At 44.4% G+C, this 15,513-nt stretch overlaps 6 protein-coding genes across 6 annotated transcripts; 4 read left to right on the top strand and 2 right to left on the bottom strand.

The window, feature by feature from the left end:
• Positions 1–263: 263 nt before the first annotated feature.
• LOC128712269 (chymotrypsin-2-like) lies at positions 264–1,249 on the top strand. The gene is given in 3 exon segments (XM_053807164.1): positions 264–375; positions 451–1,022; positions 1,100–1,249. Coding segments are annotated over 3 exon segments (834 nt in total).
• Positions 1,250–1,432: 183 nt separating this feature from the next.
• LOC128712267 (E3 ubiquitin-protein ligase listerin) lies at positions 1,433–9,794 on the bottom strand. Its single transcript, XM_053807162.1, has 13 exons — positions 9,762–9,794; positions 9,034–9,632; positions 7,613–8,963; positions 5,872–7,002; positions 5,526–5,798; positions 5,236–5,462; positions 4,968–5,151; positions 4,721–4,904; positions 4,563–4,645; positions 4,030–4,503; positions 3,850–3,964; positions 1,741–2,141; positions 1,433–1,660 (listed from the first exon to the last, which is right to left on the bottom strand). Exons 1-13 carry the CDS (start codon positions 9,792–9,794, stop codon positions 1,433–1,435), a joined length of 5,283 nt encoding a protein of 1,760 aa, XP_053663137.1.
• LOC128712268 (uncharacterized) lies at positions 2,174–3,816 on the top strand. The gene is given in 4 exon segments (XM_053807163.1): positions 2,174–2,227; positions 2,229–2,591; positions 2,662–3,566; positions 3,702–3,816. Coding segments are annotated over 4 exon segments (1,437 nt in total).
• A 503-nt stretch (positions 9,795–10,297) lies between the features above and the next one.
• Positions 10,298–12,575, top strand: LOC128714349 (nucleolar protein 11-like). The gene is made up of 3 exons (XM_053809223.1): positions 10,298–10,429; positions 10,502–11,069; positions 11,131–12,575. The coding sequence occupies exons 1-3, from the start codon at positions 10,298–10,300 to the stop codon at positions 12,573–12,575; spliced, it is 2,145 nt and encodes a 714-aa protein (XP_053665198.1).
• A 206-nt stretch (positions 12,576–12,781) lies between these two features.
• Positions 12,782–13,360, bottom strand: LOC128713447 (UPF0389 protein CG9231). Its single transcript, XM_053808307.1, has 2 exons — positions 13,083–13,360; positions 12,782–13,004 (listed from the first exon to the last, which is right to left on the bottom strand). Exons 1-2 carry the CDS (start codon positions 13,358–13,360, stop codon positions 12,782–12,784), a joined length of 501 nt encoding a protein of 166 aa, XP_053664282.1.
• Positions 13,361–14,247: 887 nt separating this feature from the next.
• On the top strand, positions 14,248–14,774 carry LOC128714558 (uncharacterized). The gene is made up of 2 exons (XM_053809432.1): positions 14,248–14,517; positions 14,580–14,774. The coding sequence occupies exons 1-2, from the start codon at positions 14,248–14,250 to the stop codon at positions 14,772–14,774; spliced, it is 465 nt and encodes a 154-aa protein (XP_053665407.1).
• Positions 14,775–15,513: the final 739 nt, after the last annotated feature.

Genomic DNA, 15,513 nt, shown 5'->3' with positions numbered 1-15,513 from the left:
AGTCTAGACTATTAGAATCCTCAGTTAACGCGCAAAGTCCTTGTGAAGAGCGATTAAAATCTCGAGTAAAATGACGTTCAATCCCTAGTTCAAGCCTCATTATGAAAAGACTGTAGCACTCTTTAACTATAACACCTGTTTCCTAAGCTGTTTCCAATGGCTAATTCCTGCAGAGTAAATCCATGTCTGGAAAAATCAGTTAAAGACTCTGCTATCTTATAATTCCGTAATACTTCAGATTAAGGCAAAGACGAGGTATAAATATGAATTGAAATTTGCCATCTAGACATTAGTTACATACCTGTTCTGTTGAAGCTTCCGTCATGAGATCCTCCATAGTGTTCACACTGTGTGCAGTGTTCTGTGTCGTCTCCGGTAAGAACAGGATTTAATTGCTTGGTGTTTTTGAGATTCGAAGTATCTAATCATCCGTAAAACATTGTAAAACAGCTCATCCTATGCTGGATGTCGACAAGGTGAACAATCGAGTTGTAGGTGGTACCGATGCTGCTCCCGGTTCGGCTCCGTTCCAGGTTTCTCTGCAAAGCCTGTTTGGACATTCGTGCGGTGGCTCCATCATTGATCGCCAGTGGGTACTCACGGCAGCTCACTGTGTCCAACTAACAACGCCGAAGCTAATGAAAGTGCTCGTTGGCACAAACCTTCTCAATGCCGGTGGCCAACGTTACACAGTGGAGAAGTTTTTCGTCCACAGCCGCTACAACAAACCCAAATTTCACAACGATATCGCACTAGTGAAGTTAAGTTCGGTATTACAGTTCAATGATTTCGTACAACCAATTGCTTACTCAGAGCAAGAATTACCGGAAAATGCCACGCTGACGTTGACCGGTTGGGGTTTGTTATCCACTGTCGGACCAACGACTAATAAGCTTCAAACGATCGATTTGAAGTATGTGCCTTATGAAGAATGTAAACGCCTTCACGACGCCAACAGTCCAAATGTCGTTGACGTCGGACATGTCTGCACATTGACAAAGAAGGGAGAAGGTGTTTGTTTTGTAAGTATGGACTGGTTTTGTTGTTGTTAGAACTAGATCTTCTCGTTGACGTAACCTTTCGTTTCCATTCGTTTCAGGGCGATTCTGGAGGACCGCTCGTGTATGAAGGAAAGCTTGTTGGTGTGACGAACTTTGCCGTACCATGTGCCAAAGGTTTTCCGGATGGTTACGCCAGAGTGTCATATTATCACGATTGGATTCGCACAACGCTAGCGAATAACTCTTAGACCCTTGGAAATATTTTTCATTTGTTCGCATTTTGATTATTCTTCAATGTGATTTAAATAAAGACATCTTACTATCTTTACAATCTATCTAGTATAACAGTAAACGGTATGTCGAATTTGCTGCGTCGTATTGTGCGTCCTACCCGAAAAGATCCTTCGTAAGCATTCCAGCAAGAACACCTCTTAGAAAATATGTCGGCAAATGGGGCACGTTGATTTGTTGCTCGTGCTGAACCACCGGTACAAGCAAGGCCCGTGGAACTTCTTCTTGCAGGTCTTGCAGGACAACTTTGGCAGCTGGCAAGTGTCTTGATGGATAACGCTATAGCACACATAGCACTCCTCTACACCTTCAAATTTGCGATCCAAATTTCGTTTCCACAGCGATAGTCCATCGTTGATGGATCCGTTCTAGATGGACGATATTTAAAATGAAGAAAAAAACAACATCAGCTATTGGAAAATCGTAATGAGCTAAATGTTCATGTTACCTGATGAGTCAGAAAGATGGATAGTTGCATGACCTGGCGGTTCTGCAGACGGCCTCCGATTTGATGGCCCCCCTCCACCGTAACGGCACCGAGCGGAAAGTTGATCGGTAGAGTAATTTGCAGCTCGATCTTTGCTTCGTCTATCGAGTACACTGCCATCACCTGCCGCAAAGCCGAATGTACTTTGATCTGCATATTGTCCTGTCGGTCCTTACGATCGATTAGTGTTTGGAATTCTTCCTGACACAGCAAGCCCGATACCGAGTTGGCCGTTATTTTGCTCACGATTGATGAGTAACGATGGTTTAGTCCGTTGAACCACCGGCGCAAGATCACGGGCAGGTGACGGAGGGTTTGGGCGTAAAGATGACAAGCGTAACGCTCCAGCTTTGTGCTCGGATCTAGTAGGAGAGGAAAATATTTCACAATTGAAATGCGTAGTAGTCTTCGTTTAGAAGTAGTCGGCACAATCATTTCAATACTTGCACACCGTTTGCAAGACACATTCGTTGAGAAGCCACTTTTTGGACGACACAATCATGGAGAATTCTTGTACACAAAATAAAGCGACCTGTTATGAGCTTTTTCCGCTGGAGCTACCCACATTTGGCACAGCCCCATCACTCGAGGCAGAGCTACGAAAAGGTGCGAAGGAACGGCTGGCTAGCAGAAAAATTGTGGCACAACAAAAAAGGTCCGAAAAATGTCGCGATGTGCCCAGTGTTTACAAACTAGTATATCCTAGTCCACCAAAGATTCCAAAATGTCAACACAGTGGCAACTTCATTCTGGATCGTGACGTGTTAAATCCGGCGGATTACATAGATTTTATCGCAAGACCTAAAGAAGTCGTAAGTATCTACAACGCGTAATTCAAGCACAAATATTAATTGTCTGCTTTACTAATATTTTGTGGCTTAGATACGTCGAAAGAAACCTCACTACGTCAAGCATAAGCTCTCATCGGCAACGAATCGTATTAAAACATTAGCCAGACCTGGCACAACTCACGTGAAGGCCACGCTGGAAAGATATTCTACACAACTTTCGCCGAAACAAAAACAACATCTGCAGAGCATGTTGGAACCGAAACCGTTTGTTACCATCATGGAATCGATTGGGTATGCAAAGCAGCAACGATCCGATGAAGCTATGTGGCAACGACACATGGCTAAACAGGAGCAGAAGTTGCTTCACAAGATCCACCGTTGGGAAAATGAGCTTCTTAAGATAGCAATGAATAGACTTGCCAAGCAGCTAAGGGATTACTATCTAACACCCAGCGAACCACCGTTGACAGAAGAGGCAGTACGAATTTCACGAGTGATTCTACACTATATTTGTCACTTTTTAGACATTCCCATTCTTCACATCGACGAACAAGGAAAAGTAAAAGATAATGATGTTATCGACGATTTCTACGTAGAATTGTCAAAGAAAATTGGCTACTGGGTATGGACAATGATGAAGCAAATCGGTATAACGTTTGATAAGCAAAAGTCTTTTTCATATGTAAGAAAATCGGAATCTTTCGTATCCGTCAACTCGAGTGTCTTCCAGCTCGATTTTCCAACGACTGATGAGGAAGGTGTTGCGTCCAAGTTAGAACCACTGAGTATACTTTCGTTGGAAGTTATTTACGACTGTCTGGATGAAGCAGTCCTTACAGTGGAAAAGGGAATTAATGGAAGGCGCAGTAGTGTGTGCATGGAAAGCGATGAAACGTCACAATCAAATGAAAACAAAGATGAATCCAAAACGGACACTAGCAACGATAACATTAGCGATGCTTCAATGCACGATAATATGCAAAGTGCAGACCAAACGTTGGATGAAAATGAGGAAAAGCAAGAAACGGTAATCGAAAATATTCCGAATGAAGAACGGATAGAAACGGAGGAAAATGAACAAGAAAGACTAAACGAAGACCTTCATATTTCAATGCAGAATAACATCCAAAGTACAGACCAAACGATAGATGAAATTGAAGAACATCAAGTAAGAGTAATAGAAAATATTCAAAATGAAGAAACCGATGAGAATGAACGGAAGGAAGAGAAACCACAGCAAACGTAGGACGGAATTGGCTCGTGCCTAGATTCAACTTACTTTTAATCTGATTCCAATCCAAACTAGAAAACATCGCCTGACCATACACGGCACAGGAATCCGGATTGCGCAGTATTTCTTTTGGCATCAGTTTAAACAGTACCGGTAAAAGAAGCTGAGAAATACAATAAATAATCTATTATTCGGGCTGTACCGAGCAGATTTACCAATAATGCTTACTTCTTCGAATTCGTTGCGCGAAATCCACGAAGTGTAAATTGACCGCAACTCGGATGGGGCTTTGGCACAGATACCGAGAATACAGTCCCAGAGCAACAGATACGACAAGCAGTGAGATTTCAATTCTTGCTGCTTTTCACTCTCAGCTTGGCTCAGTGTAGCTTCCGTGTCCGTTGGTTTGTAGGTAAAATCGGTTACGAATTCGGCCAACAAGTTGTGGTACTCATCCAGCTGGAGTTTGAATCGCATCAAAAGATGCCAGTTATCATCCGGTTCTTCACCGCTCTGCTGATGGTGATCCGAGACTTCAGATCGTTTAAGCAGCTGCTCTTGATCGCGTTGAACTAGCCCAACCGATAGGGATTTCAGTATTGCGGTTGCCGCGTACCGGACGCGTTTATTCCAGTGACGAATGTTCGTCAAGCAGAATGTGATCAAATCGTCTAAGGACGTTTTTGAATCCACTTTATTTGCCTGTAAATGAGAAATAAAAAAATAGTGCTTCCAAAATAAAAATTCAATTTAGTGCTCACCTTAAATACGTAGTTAACATCAACCGCCTCTATATATGAGCATATGCTTTCAATAAAGTATTGATCAGACTTCCGTTCGCAATCTGAAAATCGATAGGAAGTTATAATTACTATCATAAGATTAATGAAGCAAACCCTTGCAGGGGGAAGTTTCCTACCTAAGGCATTAACAATTCCAATAAAAGCCTTTAGCAGTACCAGATTAACATCCTTCGCGAACACATTGTCCCATTCCTCGATCACATTTGTTAACAGTTCCGAAGAGCTTCGTTTTCTCTCTCTGGCAAGGAACTGCATCAACCCACTAAACAATCTAAACAGAGCGGCAATGAAGAGCGATATCTGCAAATAACGAGACAAAAATGGTTAAGAAACTCTGGTACCTGCATCAGCATTCGTCCTTACATTATGAGTACGGTAGTGGGGAAAGCTTTTCGAAACGGAAAGCGTCCATGAGCTAAGCGCAATGCGGATGAAATCCCACTTGGAGATATCCAACTCGGAGGGAAAATGACGCAACACCACCGTTAGCACGTTAGCCACCTCCACGTCGAGGAAGATTTTGTTTACTTCGGCTTGTGCAAGATCACTAGAAGATTATAACAAAGAAAAGCCACAATGTAATAAAGCTCTCGGAGCGAATGAGTTTAAAACTGGTATCAGTGCAACTTACCAATTATACAGCAACATTTTGTTGGTCGCTTGTCTTGAGATGAGCTCATGCAGTACAATCAAGCAGTTGCCTATGATTTTCCTATCGTTTATTTCGTTGTAGTTGGTGGAGAAATGGTTCTCTATCAAGCAGCGTGCGGACGAAAGCTTAACCATTAGGTCGAAATAGTTTTCGAACAGATTCGGACCGATCGGAAGACATTTGGGTTTCATTTTGGCGCTTAAACACTGCAAACAAATAGGCATTAATCTTTCATAATCAATCAAATTGTACACATTGAACAAGCTTACCTGCACGATATTTATATACGCCACAAGTTCCTCACTATTATTAGCTACTGTTGAAGCGTCCTCGTATAAGAGAACGGGTCCATTTTCCTCATCCGCGTACTGATCGATCACAAGTAGCGCAATCAGACACTTTGCCCACAGCATACCGTGTTCGTTCGCTAAGGCAAACAGCTTCTGCTTAATCTCCTGTACGATATCACGTGCTACATTTCTTAACAGAAGTGATAGCTTCTCTTGAACTGCGAGTACCAAACATTCCACAACCGACTCAAGCTAACGAGTAAAAACACAAAAAGGAGCATTAGTTAACAATGTACCCATGAAGTGATTTAATTTAGTTGCTTACCTGTTCCGTATTGTACAGTACCGTATCCCCAACGGAGGCCAAATATATCACAGACAGTACCTTCTCGTAGATCAATTCCGACCACGTGTGTAGAATCCACAGTTCTTCATTTTCATCGTCATAATTGTCGCACACTTCCATATCGTGGCGTTCACCACCGGCCGGTGGTTGATCAACGTCCATACTTTCACTTCCTTCGCTTTTCATTGGCGATGGTTTAAGTGTCGCTTTACAGGACAGCTTCAAAACGATACTAACGGAGCAAAGTGCCCGTATTAGCGAGTTCTTCATTCCGTTAACAAATTGTTCCTTGGACAGAGCGGGTGATGTGTTTAGTTTCGATTGCTTTGTAATAAGTCGTCCCTGGAGCAACTCGATGTATTCCGCCAACAGTGCTACCTCTTCCGTTTGCCCGCTTACCTCGGATACTCGTTTTTCGAACAGTTGCTTCAACATAAAATTAATCTGTTGGCAACGTTTGGGTTTGTCGTGTTTGCTGGTTTCGGTGGCACAAGCAATCAATTTGGCGGTAATTTCTGCTACCTTCTCCAGCAGCATCAATATGTCGTCCTGCACCTCACCGGCAAGTGCACACAAACGATCGTCGATCGTATCCATGCACAGTGCGATGAGAGTGTCGTCTAGCTCTATATCTTCACCGGACAGTGCATCCTGCCAGGCCGTTGTCGCCTCCCACAATGTATCCTCCGAAAGATGATCGCTTACCACATTGTGGACGCTAAAATCGAACAGCGTACAGAACAACGTTCGATGCAATTCCGTCAACCTGGTATCGCTACAAATGACGGGCATAATTTGTGCGAGGAAACTTATACATCCATCGTGTAATTCATTCTTTGTTGCGTCCCGTAATGGCGCCGTAACGGTAACGATGATATTCTTACACGTTTCAGCATCGATCAATATTTCACCGTTGCTGGCGACGAAAAAGCACTTTTGCAAGAGTATCATGTTGTCTTTCGTGTTGCCGTTTGCGACACCGACAGCACATTCGATTATGTTACTCGACACTTCTGGCTGGGAAAGGAACAACTTTATGTTCGGTTCCTGGCACAGTGGATGACTGAGCGCACGTAGGATGATCCAGCTCTGAACGGGTTTGTTCGACATCTGCAATAAAAAAAGCGACGATAATGATAAATTAGGCAGTTTAATAAACATAGCAATTATTGCACCCCATAAACAACATATTTGTAGCAACATCGACAAATCGTTTATAGTAGGCCATAACCATGAAGGATATTTTTTTGCAGCAGTTGTTTAAAGTGCGGTAGACCTCTTTAAAGGTTACTAATGGCAACCGTAAATAACAATGCAAAGCAGGGAACGTTTCCTCGTAAAAGGGCATCCCATTCTTGGCACACGAAATTGAACCTTAATCTTTGCGAAACGGTGCGAAATGGGTTTCCTTCGCAGAAAGACAATTGCTTCATTGAGTATCGTGTCATTGCACGCCACGCTGCCAACGACAAAAGGGCATACGTATATTGACGGTTTCTAACTTGCGAAGGGAGTTTTACCCTTAACAAGACGACAATAAACGTGTTTGTCTGCATTTTGACAAAACATTTGCAGGTGCTCGAGGATGTCTAAAGCACAAAACACGCGATGCTAAAGGTTGATGTACTATTTCATGTTTATAGTGCATTTTGCATTCCATAGCCGCGTGCAAAACGTTGTCCAATTTTCGATAAACCGATGAAGAACATTTATTACTTACCTTTATCCATTTATTGAGCAGCGCCAATCGTTCCTCGGCGTTTAGATATTTGTATAGGATCATGATCAACTCGACGACGTATTCCGACTGGAGCTTTTCGTCCTGTAACCATCGGGCAAACGTATCGAACAGACACTTGATGTTTGGGCTGTCGTGTGCCAAAAACACGAACAACTCCCGGCACTGGAACGCGCGTACCAGATACTCCAACTGCAGTATGTATCCCTCGTCACGATCGACACTGATTTTCGCGATGTACAGCTGGCAGATTCGATAAACCAGCAGCTGCAACTGATTTTCGAACCGATTCGCATGATCACCGGTAGTCAATGGACAGGTTCCACCATCCACGGCATCCACTGTCGGATTTTCAACCGCAAATTTTACCCGCTTGTGCGAAGTTCGCCGTAAGTTCTGCACCAGCTCGATGTGTGAATCGGTTATGCTTGCCGCACTGTCCTTGCAATCGACACTTTCCTTCACGACGCCGTACAAACGCTCCCAGAACGTCACGAGCAAACGCACGTACAGCTGATGGGTGGCACTGTTCTGGCACAAGTGATCGAGCAGGTTGGCCATGCTCTGAAACACATACTTCCCTTGAGCGGCTTCGTTCGTAATGCACCACGCAATCACACCGATCAAATGTTGCTCGAGCATGTTCAAACAGAACTCTTCCCGGGCCGGTTCCGGCATCGTTTCATCGCGCAATGTTTGCAGCACCACGTACTGGAACGCTTCATAGTACGCCTGGGATACGGCAGAAACATCAGCTCGGCTCGACTGTACCGCTTTCAACCCTTCGTTCATGTTCTCAAAGAAGAGGTTGTAAAACTTTGCTAACCGTTCCTCGCCGAGCACTTCGCGCGTAAATCCCGACACGAGTGGGAGCATGTGTGGATACACGCATGCAGCATTACCACCACCACCAGTTTTGAGTAGCTTCCAAAGCTTCGGAAAAACGGCCTTATCGAAGTTTAGATGGTTATGCCAACCGTCTAGATTGGCCTGGATCAGCACGATCGAGCTCCACACATGCGTCACAACCGTTGGATCCGTCTCGTCTATGAACTGGAACACACTCGTCGTAATCTGTGCTTGGTGCTGTTCCACCAAGAACGTTGCGTGCTGCAACAGTGCAGAAATTACCTCAAACCAGGCGGATCGAATGGCAGCCGTCTTATGCTTGTGGTACGTCCAGAATTTCGGACTTTCGAGCAATGTTCCATTTTTGTCGGCCGATTTTTTTAGATTCTCCGTCGGAATTTTACTCAGATAGAGGGCATAGCCCCTCAAGCTGGATATGAGCACTCGTTGATATTTATTCTCACACTCTTCTGGCGTGTGTGACCTGCAAAAGAACCGGTAGAAAGTATTGATTTAATAAACGTAACACCCACTCAGACGTGGATTTCACTCACTTCGGATTGCTTAACGTGATGGCCGTATGGACGGTTAAATTTCTCGTGTAGTACTCCAGGATTTCATTCTCACAAAACACAAACACATCGTTCACCTTGCCCGGTGGAAAAGCGCTATTGAACGAATTCAGGGCTACGCTTGCGGCCGGTCCGTACGTGTCGTACTGTGACGAAATCCAGGCTGGAGCGAGCTGTTTCAGGAACGGTGCAATTTCTTTACCGGCTCGCGTCACTATGGCGGCCTGCGCTTTCTGGCTCGCCTCACGCACTGGGTGCTCCGCATCGGTCGACAGATTGGCGAACAGACGGGGCCAAAAGGGGAGCACCGCCTTCACCACCTCCAGCTCGACACTGTTCATCAGCTCGGAAAACTCGAGCAAGGCTTTCTTTTTGGTGGTAGGATCTTTCTTCAGCATCTTGCGCAACACTATTTGCAGCGTATCGTCCAGGTTAGGATCCATCTCGTCGACGCCATGGTTTGCGTCGATCTGTACGAACCCGGGCACAACCGGCATGCTCGTGCTGTCCAGTGCCGCAAACCCGAACAGCGTCGGTACGGATGTACCGAGCAGTTCCGCACTGCGGCCACTGCTTGAAGGCTAGCGAAGGAATCACATTCGATGGAAAATCGATTAGCTTGGATGATGAAATTGATACAGCAGGGATATACCGTTGGTGTTCCGCCTGTACACGTCAACCAGGACGGAACAGAGAAGCGTGTCACTTACCTTGGTATTACCTTTGGTGCGTTTCCCGCCCATTTTGAGAAAGCTGTTCTTTTTATAAGGATGGTTCGCTATGCGATCGGCTAAAAGGGTTGAATAATTACGGCTCCCGTTGGTTCACACGATTTATCACAGCCGACCTGCTCCTCTGTATGATTCCAACGCGATACGTTCCCACACAGAGCACACCTGTCAAGCACAACTACGGCGCCAACAACACAATGGGACCCGCAAAACGAAAAACCGTAAAATGTTTTGTTTGTTGTATTTCTTCAAATACAAAGTCACATTCATACAGCAAACTATTGAACAAAGCGTGTAAAACACTGATTATTTGTGAAAGTCTAATTTTTATTGTTATTTTATCCTTTTTCCAGCACGCAGAGCAGCACGGCGTTTGACAAGCGTTGTGCCAAATTTGACATGTTTGCTTTTTTTCTTCGCTTGGTAAACTGTCACATGGCTGTCACGTTGTAAATTGCCAAACAAAAAGCACGTTGTTTTTACTTTCCCGGGTGTCTGCGGCTAAATTCATTGAAATGGCAAAGTTACTCGCTTATTACAACCTCTGTCCAATTAATAATATTGAAGATTTTCTTGGCTTGTCACGGGATGTCGACCCCGGGTGTGTTATTAACACGCTCGGAAGAAATATCATACTTGTCGTTAAGGTGAGTGACTGATGTCGGACCACTTCTGGAATGTTGGTGTTCTAGCTTTATTCCCATTTCCTGCTTTTGCAGCTCAGCAACCAGAGACAAATACGAAGCTGGACCGTACTCGACCGTCTCAGCAGTAAAGTGGTTTACGATTTTCGATCTGAACGTTACGTGGGTGTCTTCGGTGGAAGATACATACGGTGCTGGAACCGAGATCAAAACGATATCAACACGGTGAAGAAGGTGAAGCTGTATCGGTCAGTGTTGGATCTGTTTACTTTGAGCAACGGCCAAACGTTGCTGCTCTACACGGATGGAAGTTGTGAATCGCTCGAGAGTGCGTTGGAAACAAGAAAACAGAACAAATTGAATTCGAACGATGAAGAATCGGCACAGAGCGTGGATTCCAAAACACACACAATACGAGACGCGCAGATATTGGTGCTGGACAATGGTACACCACTGCTAACGTACTTTGTGCGGAAAGAGGAAGACGGCTCAATGGAGCTAAATTATGCCCTGCTCAATCCGGCGGATTTAAAAACGTACAAAGGTTTCGAAAAGATTGCATTGCAGCGGCACGGTGAAGATATAAAGCTCGTTAGTAGCTGTGTAGTGGATGGAAGTGATGGTCCATCGTTGCTGAGTATATGTAAGTAACGATACTTGAAGAGTACATACCGTTATTGCTTATGTTGGGTTTTCGATTCCAGGGTCCGATAGTCGCATATTTAACCTTCAGCTTTCCCTTGGCCAATCACCAAAACGCGAAGAAGGTGTGGGCAATTTCATCGAAATGGTACAAACAATCAACGTGAAACAACCACTCTCGATGGCCAGCATCGGCAAAGATTATGTGGCGTTTTATGCGAACAACAAAAACCAAGACGGTGCCATCCTGGTATTGTTCAACGTACAGTTCAAGGTGTTTCAGTCGAAGCAGTACTTCAAGGTGTATTTCGTGTCGTCCCGATTTTGGGTGGTGGAAAGCAACATACTGCTAGCCTTTGGACAGACACTCGCCGTGGTACCGTTTAAAATAAGCAAGAAGCAACTGTCGGACATGATTGGCAGCATGCAAACATTCGACCTGGAGCACACGATCGACGACGAAAGCATTAACGAAGAGTGTACTTTAGTGGACATGTACACCTTCGACGAAGTGATGTCCGCAAATGTGGTAAATCAAGACACGATAAATGCTAGTAAAGGAGTGTACGGCAAACAGACTGCCAATGCAGAGGAACCGCTGTACAAACGGTTGTACAGTGAGTATGAAATTGACGATGCACTTCGTGCGGCTTATCGGGAAGACCTTCTGCTCGACGTGTTTGAATGTTCCTCGCTGCCGAAGGATACTGTGCAGATAAAGCTTTTCAACAATGCCGATCTCACGTTGGGTCCGTTGATTTTGAGCGATAATTATGAAATCGCGCTGGAAGAGCTGGAACGCAGCGGTTATTCGGAGACGGAGATTAGTGACCGAGTCGTACCGTTGTTGGTGCAGGCACACCAAATCACCGATCTCGCCAAGTGTCTTAAGCGATATTCGGTCATTTCGGAACGAACGATCGTCAAAGCGTTAACGTACGCTTTATCTCTACCGGTTCCAGAATTCGATGCAGTTCCCTCGGTCCAGGACGGGACTTCGAAAGTTCCGCCCGAAGATGAATCTGAGCTGCCTAATCAGGAAATCATCGTAGAAGCGCAAGCCAGCCATGCATCGCATTTCGACCTGCTTAATGTGGTTTTATCGTGTAGCTTCAATCGCAAAGCGATAATTCCGTACATTCGTAAGGAGCTAGATTTTCCCACCGTTGTGGTTCTGCTGAAGCATCTGGAGTACCTGCTCGTCGATCCGATGGCAACGCTCAGTGAAACCCTTCACAATGTGGAAAATTTCGATAGTGACGAGCAGGTGGTTCAATGGATTATGGTACTGTTGGATTCACATTACCAACAGTTCATTCTTTCGACGGAGGAAACGGTGCGCGAACAGTTACAGCGAATGTTGGATATTGTCGATAGACATGTTGGGTTATTGAATCAGCTGCAAAATCTGTCTCCTTCCTTGCGACGGGCGTTACAGCGTAAAGCACTAAACTCCACAACTGATTCCAACCAGTGGTACAACGTCAAATCGATTACATTATACTAGACAAGAGATCGTATGTATTAGAATTAACAGGATAACATAATAAACCCGCATCAGTACACCTTGCTGTTTCGGTGCCGAAAAGCCTTTAAATATGTGAATGGCTTGAGTTGTGTATTTACACGACGGTATATATCATTTTCTAGTCTCTATACATACACACTTTGAACGTTCGATAGCTTCGAACAAAATAACACCTGGGAAGCATATTACTTCTTTGATGCGGATGCCGAAGACGCCTCGTCTTCGGCACGCGCCTTCTCGTTGTACTCCTTGTGCCAGTCGAGGTTCATCTTGGCAACGGATTCACCACGCTCCTGTGCCTTTTTGCCACTGATCACCATCACGATGCATCCGATCGCGGTAGCAATCATCATGTAGTTGGCGATCTTGATTCGCACCTGATTGCGAACACGTTCCATCTTTTCCTGGCTGCTTAAACAAAAATGGAAAGGGCGTGCAGTTAGAAACACAATTCAAATATGACCGAAGAAAACGAGAATCACCTACCTGACAAAGTTGGGAACCTCTTCGATGGATTTGTAACGCTTCGTATACACCAACATACGCTTCTCCAGCGCATTCGGGGTGTGAGTGTGTGAGCTTATGTTTGACCCATTGCTTCCGGCGCTTGATCCTGCTGCTGAAGGTTTCGGTTGTTGTGGTTTTTGTTCGATCTGGGAGCAGAAAGATCGAGGAGCGGTGCTACGTGATCGTAACAGCGTCGCCGATCGCAACACACCTGGCGATGTACGTGCGATTTGGCATGCTGTGCGTAAATAGTTCATCCTACACGCATCCGAAGGAAAGGGGAAAAAGAAAGCAAATCAGAAAACCGGTCCCGGCGAGTTGCACGAGAGATGGCTTGGAGTATTAACAGAGACTTTTGAATGCACAAAATGGTATCTGAGGGGGTGAAATTCAGTAGTAAAAGACGTGTAAAAGATGACCGAAAGTTAAGAACCAATTTAAATAAAAAAAAAAGATAAACATCACTGAAACGGCACCACAACAAGATTACACAATACAATCACTTACGCGGAATGAAAAATCACGAATATTGAGAGTTGTTTTCGATTTAAAGCGATTGATAGAGTTTGCTAATCTCTGCAGCTACCGGTGCACTTACTTATGATGAAATAATGAAAATTTTCGTCCAATTTATTTGGAGAGCAAAGTATGAATCGCTGGGAATCACTTTCCCCCACCTACAAAACAATGCTACACAACAGCAATAACAGCATCAAACAGCTGAGGGCTGTCATGAAACTATACACACTAGCATCGTCATTTGCAAATTTGAGCAACATTTGGGAATTTTCCATTTATTAACTTAGAAAACATTGAAGTTAAAGATGAAAGGTGTTGTTATTCAGAACATTTAATAGAAATGAAGCAAACGAGAAAAAAAACTCCTCCATTCAATGATTTTTTCTGGTTATCGCCGCCCTCGTAAACGCTTCAGTTAAAACGCTTCACAAAAGAACGCCTGAAATCGGTTTGACAAGCCAGCAGCGGCTTTTGTTTGTTTACTTTTGTATTTTCCCGGCGCGTGCATACACCTCGTGAACGTGTAGAGAAAAGTGTAATAAAAATTTTACTCTGTTTCATATAAAAACCGGTCTCATTTGGCACCAAGTGCAGTTAATTCTTCCCGAGTAGCCGCTCTTCGAACATGGTGGATAAAATAGATCTGGACGCGGAGGAACACGCGGCCGAATACGGCGTGCTCAAGGGAGATCTTGTGTTTATCCGCAACAATGAAAACCTCATACAAACCATCGATCAGATCCAGCGAACGCTGGCGAACGTAAATCGTGAGTACGATAACTATGCCAACTTCACGCTAGAGCAAAAGGTTCGGTTCGATTCGCTGTGTGCGTTCTGTGTGAACGCTCTGTTTTGGATGCACGAGAAGCTGCTTGGTCGTCCGAATACGGTCATGGTAAGTGAAAGCTTACAACACTGCCCATTGGCAATATACTAACTGGTGGTTCGTTTTTACAGGATGACATCAAGTCGGATCTCGACCGGGTGCGGGAAGCAATGAAACGGTTACAGATGGTGCACGATAACCTAACCAAACGTCCCCAGCTAGATAAGCCGGCTGCTAAACGGTTCATCCGGGCCGGACTGTACGACAAGTCGGACAGTGCGCCACCGCACAAGAAGAAACGGGAAAGGAATGCAGAAGCAGAATGACCAGTGTAATCTGGCAAAAAAGAAGAACCTTCACGAAAATGTGTGTATGAAATGTTAGAAAAGATGCTGATGAATGATTGTAAAAATTTGCACACTATTAAACAATAATCGATAATAATAATAAAACATAATATTAACAGCTAAAGGTCATGGAAGAATATCCCAACCGGATGTATTACTATCATATTCAGAAAGATACAATGGTAGTCACTTGTTTGGTACAAACGATCTTGCAGTGGTCAATCCTGGTTCTCATCTTTCAATTAAAAAATAATAAACATTCAAGCGTAAAATCCCCGATCCATTCACCACCAAAACGTTGGTGGTCATTGCGTAAAATGATTTGCAGTAGATTAGATATGTAATATGAATGATTTAGCTTTGTGGAAGGAAATGACACACAGAAATGAATGTTTCCGGATGTGAAGAAATGCGAACAATTTCCATACACCCTCCGTGTTTCAAAAGCATTGCCATCGTCATGGAATTGTTCGTTGAAGTTCACTGAAACAGCAGTACTGGCGATAGTAGCTGCAGCATCACGCAACGCATACTACAACGTATCAACAACAATGTCTAATGGCGACGCCTGCGAAATACGACGTGCTCCTGTCGCCGGCAGAACCGGATAAAACAGCAGGATGGTAACAAAAACTTCTGTGCCCGCGAGAGTGTGTTTGGTTCTGGTTGATACAAACGCATGAATCCAGCAGCTGGTGGCAAGATAGTGGAGCCGGGA

The sequence above is a fragment of the Anopheles marshallii genome, chromosome 3, assembly GCF_943734725.1.
Source record: "Anopheles marshallii chromosome 3, idAnoMarsDA_429_01, whole genome shotgun sequence".
NCBI classification, from domain to species: Eukaryota; Metazoa; Arthropoda; class Insecta; order Diptera; family Culicidae; genus Anopheles; species Anopheles marshallii.
This window is presented reverse-complemented; position numbering and strand designations above follow the sequence as displayed.

Bases quoted from the DNA above. Each gene is read 5' to 3' on its own strand.
- LOC128714558 (XM_053809432.1), top strand. From the start codon at position 14,248: ATGGTGGATAAAATAGATCTGGACGCGGAGGAACACGCGGCCGAATAC. The intron at 14,518-14,579 runs GTAAGTGAAAGC...TCGTTTTTACAG, and splicing joins GTCGTCCGAATACGGTCATG to GATGACATCAAGTCGGATCT.
- LOC128712267 (XM_053807162.1), bottom strand. From the start codon at position 9,794: ATGGGCGGGAAACGCACCAAAGGTAATACCAAG. The intron at 8,964-9,033 runs GTGAGTGAAATC...GTTCTTTTGCAG, and splicing joins ATCACGTTAAGCAATCCGAA to GTCACACACGCCAGAAGAGT. The intron at 5,152-5,235 runs GTAAGTTGCACT...ATAATCTTCTAG, and splicing joins AAAATGTTGCTGTATAATTG to TGATCTTGCACAAGCCGAAG.
- LOC128714349 (XM_053809223.1), top strand. From the start codon at position 10,298: ATGGCAAAGTTACTCGCTTATTACAACCTCTGTCCAATTAATAATATT. The intron at 10,430-10,501 runs GTGAGTGACTGA...CTGCTTTTGCAG, and splicing joins ATATCATACTTGTCGTTAAG to CTCAGCAACCAGAGACAAAT. The intron at 11,070-11,130 runs GTAAGTAACGAT...TTTCGATTCCAG, and splicing joins TCCATCGTTGCTGAGTATAT to GGTCCGATAGTCGCATATTT.
- LOC128713447 (XM_053808307.1), bottom strand. From the start codon at position 13,360: ATGAACTATTTACGCACAGCATGCCAAATCGCACGTACATCGCCAGGT. The intron at 13,005-13,082 runs GTAGGTGATTCT...TTGTTTAAGCAG, and splicing joins GAGGTTCCCAACTTTGTCAG to CCAGGAAAAGATGGAACGTG.